Raw genomic sequence first — 8172 nt, forward strand, 5'->3', positions numbered from 1 at the left:
CTTTCCCAAAATACATTCTAATTCACTAAGTGCATATCTAGATGACATATGTGCTTCCTTTAAGGCTTGCTAATATCATTATGTTGCTTAGTTCATAATAAACCTGCTCCCTTGCACCTCAGACCCTTTAGAAATGTCTTCTCATTTGAGCTCTCCTCTTCCTGCTTCTCACCACTGTAGTGCTTGTTACTAAAACGTAAGGATTACTGCAGTCTCAGTAATCTAGTCCCTTTCTTGTGTAGGAGGTCCCAAATTCCTCCTCCAACCTTGCGATGGGTAGCTGTAGTCTGTTGTTTCCAGTGACGTGCGGTGAGGTTCATGGCTGGTGAGGCACTGACGTCATCAGAATCAGATTTGCAAATAGATGCATAGATTGACAGCAGTTTACAGGTTATGTTTCACTTCTGCATCCTTACACTGAGTGGCAGACAAGGGAATGCACTTCCTGCAAGGCTCCAGACTCCAGATCCACAGACAGAGAACGGGTTTGAAGTGAAGTGGCATCCCAAGCAGACAGGTGTGTACGTGAGAAGTGGGATCCTCTTTCAAAGTCTGTGGTCACTCTGCTCTTAGCCCCCCAGAAATCCAACCCAATCTCACATAAAAAAGTCTATTTTAACAATTAAAATGGTGTAAAAGTTATGGCAAAAGCTTTGATTATCCTCAGTCTCTTTTAGAGTTTCACAAAAAAAATTTTGCTGGTGATCAGAAACCTGCCAGTCTAAGTGCACTGCAAAAATACAGTATTTTTGGTCTAGTTTCTACTTCAAATATTTTAGTACAAAACTAACTTACAAGTAAGATTTCAGCAAGATATTGGAACTTGTTTTAAGTCAATAATTCCTTAACATCGATTTAAAAAAAATACTGGTTCCACTGTCTCTTTCTTGTATAGAAAAATGTCCTCAAGCGAGAGTATACAAACTGTAGCTCACAAAACACACATATTATCTCCTGCTTCGATTGAAAGTCCACTTGAGAAAACTTTTTTGGTGTTGTAATGTAGTCATCCATGTCGAAAGTCGGGATAAGCGAGAGGAAAAAAATCACTATCTCTATTATAATCTATCGCTGCACTTGACTTGCTTCCCGAATCGTTTAGCCTAGCTCGCTGTCACTTACTCGGCAGTTGAGGAGTGAACAAGACGAACGTCTGGGATCTTGAGCGCCTGCCATGAGGCAAGAGAACTGCCTGCCTCACCTCGAACCTGTTCTCTGCCGTTTATAATCGCTCATTACACGAAACACGTTACACAAACACAGTTGGTGACAAAAAGCACTGTACATTATATACATAAGCTAAATTATTGGAAATAAGTTCACATATTAAATTAGTTTAAACCATTTTATTGACGCCGTACAGCAACATGCTCTCTCCGCTTAGCAGCCAGCGCAGAGCCAGGGGTTGCGCAATCCAAGGTGAGGCAGAGCTCGCTGCTGCCTCACCGGCATCGCTTCCAAGCATTTGAATGGGAAAATAAGAAAATTCAGCGATTTTGAACAAATAAAAATCGAAATTGGTGAAGCTACATGAAAAATAAATATTTTTTAGTACAAACCACCGGATGAATATAACAATTTAAATTACTTTATGATTATATATTTTCTTTCTTTCCATGATGGCAGGTGAGGCACTGCCTCACCTGCCTCCCCTGACCGCACGTCACTGGTTGTTTCTGCTTAACACAACATGGTTTTGTTGAGACACTGTGGCAGCCTGAGCTTTCTTTGAGTTTACTGTTGATCTATTTCTTCAGGTTTTCTGTCTTAGAGATGCTCAACTTTATGAGCAGAATAAAGAAGAGGAAGTAGGACAACATTCCCTGGTGGTCTATCCAGATTTGAACTTGTCAGGTAACTAAGGGATGTTTTCTACGACGAGGAAAGGTGCAAGTGTAACAGTGTTTAGGTTTAAGTTGTATAATTCCACTTGTTTTATATTTATTAGTGCAATGGGGAAATAGCGCCCTCTCTCTCTGTGTGGCTGGTTATATTTTGCTGGCCACTGTAATCAGTGCCAGTCTGTGAAAGCTACACGAGAGGTGAGTTGGATTTTTCAGCACACAGTAGAAAAAGTGTTAGCAACATAATAAAACATCATTTTTATTAACTTAGACTAATAGTGTATAATAACTATTTACTATATGTGTGTCTGGCACTAATTTTTGTACTTTTAGTTTTGTCAAAATTATAAAAGACTTCTTGTGCTAAGTTAAAAGCTAACATAATGCTCTATTGTAGTGTGCTGAGTGAAGCTGACCCGTTGCACTGATTCGAACCCCTGATATGTTCTTGTTCAGGTACATCATTTATTATTGTATTCTCCATTGTATATTGAAAATACAAATGTTTTACTGTAATTACGGCCAGTCTGTGAAAGCTACACGAGAGTGTGCTGAGTGAAGCTGACCCGTTGCACTGATTCGAACCCCTGATATGTTCTTGTTCAGGAAATAAACTGACTGTTCACCCAGAAACTCCTCGTCTTCATTAAAAATCTACACAACGCAGAGTCGAGGGGTTACTTGGGCCGGCCTGGTACAGTGGAGTGAAGCAGAACCCGGTTACATTGGTGCCGTGACCCGAGCTTCTGCGATCCTGTATCTGCATTGGTGCTGTCTATTTCCTGGACAGTGGTTGGAGTCACCACGTGGACTGTGGGGAAACCCCGTGGGATTTCCCTCATTCCCGCCATTTGCTGTTTTCTATTGGAACACTGAGGTGGGATTCTGTACATCTGTTTAGAAGAAAAAAAAAGAACGAAGCAGATCTGAATCATGACAGACTTTCCTGGTTTTGGCAGAGGGAGGGGGAATGTTAGTTTTACCCCACTACAGTCATTTGGCAGGGGTAGAGCAGGTTTGCTGGCAGCCCCAGTCTCATCCACACCTAGGCCCGTCTTTGCTGAGTTAAATGACAAACCTGTTGATGGTGACTGTGATGAGTCCCATCATTCTAAATCGGACACCAAATCTACAAAGGAGAGCCTTTATGCAGAGATAGCAACGCAAATTGGGGTTTCTATTGGAGAAAGCATTGCCTCTTGCATTGAGTCTCGCTTGGGCTGTGGACTGGGAAACAGTCTTGGGTCTGCCAGTAATGTGCTCTCAGAACCTTCACTTTTAAATGTGATTGTGAAATCTGATGTTAAAGAACCTGTGTGTTTTAGAGGGGATGGTTGTGACACATGCAGTGTTCAGGAATGGGAGGAAATGTTAATGACCTATTTGAAGAAAAAAGGGGTACAGACAGCTGAACAAGCTGATGAAGTGCTTAGTAAACTGGCAGGGAGGGCAAGAGAGATAGTCAGGGTGGGCATACGTAGTAAGCCATCCTTATCTCTTAAGGAAGGCCCAAAACCTATTTTCGAGATCTTAAAACAGCACTTTAGTGACACTGCCTGTTCGAGCATGCCTTTGGCTGATTTTTATGCAACATTACCTACCTTAGGTGAGACACCTTTTGATTACTGGCTCCGGCTGAACAGAGCCATGGAACTCACAGAGGACTGTCTCAAAAGACAGAATAAGTCCTTTGCATATCTGACAAAAGAACTGACTGCAATGTTCATTCGTCACTGCCCAGACTCAGAACTGTCGCTTATTTTCAAATGCAAGCCGTTGCAGCAGTGGACACCTGCTGATGTACATGAGAAGTTGCTGGAGCATAGTAAAGATCAGAAATGTGGCCCTCAGCTGAGTGCACCCAGTGCTTTAAGTTTTCAGCGACAGGAGGTGAGTCCTCATGTGCAACAGGTGACATGCAGCAGTACGTGTGCCACACCATCGCCGACCTCTACCTCAGTATCATCTACTGGACTTAATGCACCGGCGCCTGCTGATCGCCTTGATCATGTGATAGCTCTGTTGGAGAAAGTCCTGGAGGGTCAGCCTCGACAAGCAAAGCCACCTGCTAAAGAAGATGTCAGAGCTCATCGAAACCAAACACACAAAGTCATGCCCTGTGTAATTTGTGGTGACACAGCACACTCTACCTATTATCACTGTAGAGCCAATCAGCTGTGCTTCATCTGCTATGCCGCTGATCACACACGGGCTCGGTGCCCCAGGGCCGTGCCTAACAAAACAAGAGGGCCTGAATCAGCTGCACATCAGCTGGGAAACTAGTTGGCCTACATGTGGAAGGGGCAAGTGTTAGGCCTGAAATTGTGCCCCAAGAGACTGATTTTGATGATTTGGAGTCTGTATACCAAACTGTCTGTGAAGAACGACAGCTTGGTCATCGACCAGTACTTCAGAACACCCAAAGACTGAAACAACACGACAAACTGTTCTATGAAAATGTGACCCTTGGTGGCAAAGTATCTGTTAAAGCAATGCTTGATAGTGGCTCCATGGCCTGCACCCTCAGTACCAATCTGATGCCCCACCTCTTAGATCATGCAGTGTTGCAGTCCCCCACCTTGCAACCCACTGATGTTGTACTGATTGGTTGTGGTGGTTCAAAGACAATCCCATCAGGTGTGTGTGACATTACAGTGGAAATGTATGACTGCAAAGTTGTTGTTCCTATGTTGGTGGTTGCAGGACAAAGTGAGGACCTTATCATAGGCAGCAACCTTATGCGGCATTTGGTCAATCACCTGAAGACAAAAGAAAATTTGGGGGAGAAATGCAGCAAGACCTTAAGTGCAGAAGATGTGTCTGATCACAATGTGCTAAGTTTAATGTCAGAAGTGGTGGTTCCAGAGAGTGCCGGTGATAAGATTGGAACTGTTAAGCTAAAGAAAGCCATAACCTTGGAACCTTTGACAGAGCACCTGGTCTGGGGCGGCTACAGCTAGGAGATAATGAGGACGTTGGCAGTACTGTAGTGATCGAACCCACAGCAGCAAGGTCAAAGCCAAGGTCAGGAAGAACTGTGGCACATCTTAATGGTGATGGGTGGCTCCCAGTAAAGGTGTTAAACCCCTTTGACAAGCCAATCCTTTTAAACGAAACATGAAGTTGGCTGATGTGTTTACCTGTGCAGCAGTGGAGAGCTTCACTCTCACTGGCTCCTGCTTACAACAGAATATACAACTGCCAACTACTGACTCAGTACAGTGCAATGATGAACAGAGTCTAGTCACTGATGTCTCTACCTTGCCTGATCATCCATCTTCAGAGAAAGCAATGGGTGACAACAGCTCTTTGCATGCAGTACTGCAAAATCTGGGGCTGTCTGACATTGATATCAACTCATGTGAAGTTTCACAAGCTAGCAAAGAGAAACTAATTGACCTCATAGCTGAGTTTGAGTCAATTTTCTCGAGAGACAAACTAGATTGCGGCAAAGCTACAGGCTATCTTCATAGGATTCGAGTGGTAGATGACAAGCCATTCCGATTGCCTTGCCGACGTGTGCCACCAACTCAATATGACAAATTAAGACAAGCTCTGAATGAAATGGAGGAACGGGAAATAATTCGTAAGTCTTGCAGTGAATTTGCATCACCTTTGGTCTTAGTTTAAAGAAGTCTGGTGATTTAAGAATATGTAATGACTTTCGCTGGCTTAACGCTAGAACTGTCAAAGATGCCCATCCTCTTCCGCATCCAGCAGATGCCCTGGCTGCTTTAGGAGGAAATGGATTTTTCTCTACAATGGACTTGACTTCAGGCTACTATAATGTGGAGGTGCATGAACAGGACCGCAAGTACACAGCATTCACATCACCATTTGGGTTATATGAATACAATCGTATGCCACAGGGACTGTGTAACAGTCCGGCGACCTTTATGAGGATGATGTTGGGCATTTTTGGAGATCAGAACTTCCTCAGTGTGCTGTGTTATCTTGACGATGTCCTGGTTTTTGCCCCCACAGAAGAAGCCGCACTGCAGCGCTTGCGCGTGGTGTTCCAGAGACTACAAGCTCACAATCTTAAATTGGCCCCAAAGAAGTGCCACTTCTTGAGGCAATCTGTGAAATTCCTAGGGCACATTGTTAATGCTGATGGAATAAGGTCAGATCCTGACAAAATAGCATCCATTACATCCCTTACGGAAACAGACCTCATGGAAGATGGTTCTAAGGTTCCATCACAGCGGAGGATCCGCTCGTTCCTGGGAATGGTCATGTATTACCAACAATTTATTGAGAACTGTTCATCCATTGCAAAACCTCTGTTCCGGCTGACATCTGGGGACAAAGGTCCACGTGGTCCAGGGAGAAGGCGCCAGAAGGCCCGTGCAAAGCTGTGTGAGGAGGATTGGACTGATGACTGCAGGATAGCGTTCTTCAAGTTGAAGCAGGCTTTGTTGGATCGAGTGCTCCTGGCCCATCCGAACTTCGAGGAGCCCTTCCTTCTATCGGTTGATGCCTCCAGCAGTGGCCTTGGTGCTGTGTTGTCACAAGTTACAGCTGGAACTTCAACATCAAGGCCAATCGCCTTTGCCAGTAAGACACTCAGTCATGCACAATCCAAGTATCCAGCACATAGGCTGGAGTTCTTTGCCCTGAAATGGGCAGTGTGCGATAAGTTTCATCACTGGCTTAGGGGTCATCAGTTCACAGTATGGACCGATAATAACCCTCTGACTTACATACTGTCTAAGCCAAGATTAGATGCATGTGAGCAGAGGTGGATTGCAAAGCTGGCACCTTTTCAGTTTGACATAAAATACATTCCTGGTCCTAAAAATGTGGTTGCTGATGCACTGAGCAGGGAACCCTTTGTGCATCCAACTGCCTCCCATCGTCTAATAAGAGTGCCTTACAATGATCTGCTGGCTGAGGCAGAGGTGGTTGCCACAGGTGGGGTGCAGGAGGCTTTCAGATGGACGGTTCACTCACCTGAGGAGTCCCCAGGCAATGATCAGCCTATTGTTTCTCAGTGCACAGCTGTTGTACAGGCCGGGGGTCTGACATCTTCTGAGGTGGGAGCTGTTTTTCAAGTTCATACAGCACATGAGTCCAAGGTGTGGCCACATGCTCTCCTTCTCCCTCAGTTCTCTCAGACTTTGCTCACACCAAACCAAATTGATTCTGACATCTTTTCGCATGACGAGCTAGTGAGGCAGCAGCGGTGTGATGATACACTGTGTAGGGCAATCTTCTATGTGGAAAGGGGGCGAAGACCTTCAAGGAGAGAACGTGCCAAAGAAGCGCCTGATACAATTAGACTTCTGAAGGCATGGAGCAAGTTGACTGTGAAAGATGGTGTATTGTATCGAATCTTCAAGAACCCTGTAACAAAGACGAAAACCTACCTGTATGTTGTCCCATCTGCCCTGCGTCCTACTGTTCTGAAGGGAGTCCATGATGAAGCAGGCCACCAAGGCCAACAACGAACCCTTTATCTGGCCAGGCAAAGATTTCATTGGTCTGGCATGGCTAAACATGTAGCAGAGTATGTGAGGTGCTGCAAGAGGTGCATTGTTAGCAAGTCACCAGAACCAGAGGCTAGAGCACCTTTAGAGAACATCAAGACATCAGAGCCCCTTGAACTAGTCTGCATAGACTTTTGGTCGGCTGAGGACTCTGCGAACAAATCAGTGGATGTGCTTGTGGTTACAGACCATTTTACGAAAATGGCACATGCCTTTTTATGCCCCAACCAGTCTGCCAAGGCAGTGGCGCACCAACTGTGGCATAACTATTTCTGTATCTACGGCTTTCCGAAACGCTTACACTCTGATCAGGGAGCAAATTTTGAGAGCACACTCATTTCTGAACTGTTGCGTGTTGCTGGTGTTCAGAAGTCCCACACGACTCCATATCACCCAATGGGTAATGGTTCTTGTGAAAGGATGAACCGCACCTTGGGCAATATGATTCGTGCCTTACCTCCAAAAGCTAAGCAAAGATGGCCTGATGCGCTGAAAGCCCTCACCTTTGCATACAACTGCACTGTCCACGAGACAACTGGCTTTGCTCCATTTCTGTTGATGTTTGGCAGAGTTCCAAGACTCCCAATAGATATAATCTTCGGCTCTGTCATTGACTGTCATGACATCACAGATTATGACCGATACGTCCAGACACTAAGGAAAGACCTCAAGGAGGCAATGGACATTGCACAAAGGACGGCAAGCAAACAATTGCAGCGCCACACAGATCTTTACAACCGAAAAGTCCGGGGATCCCCAGTGGAGATTGGAGACCGTGTTCTTTTGGCCAACAAAAAGGGACGTGGCAAGAGAAAACTTGCTGATCGCTGGGAGAATGT

General features: G+C 45.1%; 1 protein-coding gene across 3 annotated transcripts; it reads left to right on the top strand.

Moving 5' to 3' along the window:
• Positions 1-1895: 1895 nt before the first annotated feature.
• Positions 1896-4786, top strand: LOC122836928. Of its 3 annotated transcripts, XM_044126910.1 has the most exons (3): positions 1896-2042; positions 2242-2300; positions 2451-4786. In XM_044126910.1, exon 3 carries the CDS (start codon positions 2778-2780, stop codon positions 4125-4127), a length of 1350 nt encoding a protein of 449 aa, XP_043982845.1. In that variant the 5' UTR covers positions 1896-2042; positions 2242-2300; positions 2451-2777; the 3' UTR covers positions 4128-4786. The 3 variants fall into 3 exon arrangements, with proteins under 3 accessions (XP_043982845.1, XP_043982844.1, XP_043982847.1); XM_044126909.1 differs by having other exon boundaries at positions 2242-4786; XM_044126912.1 differs by lacking the exon at positions 2242-2300 and having other exon boundaries at positions 2027-2042.
• Positions 4787-8172: the final 3386 nt, after the last annotated feature.

This window comes from Gambusia affinis, linkage group LG09 (assembly GCF_019740435.1).
Source record: "Gambusia affinis linkage group LG09, SWU_Gaff_1.0, whole genome shotgun sequence".
Lineage (NCBI taxonomy): Eukaryota > Metazoa > Chordata > Actinopteri > Cyprinodontiformes > Poeciliidae > Gambusia > Gambusia affinis.

Excerpts from the sequence above, each read along its gene's own strand:
- LOC122836928 (XM_044126909.1), top strand. The coding sequence starts at position 2,778 with ATGACAGACTTTCCTGGTTTTGGCAGAGGGAGGGGGAATGTTAGTTTT.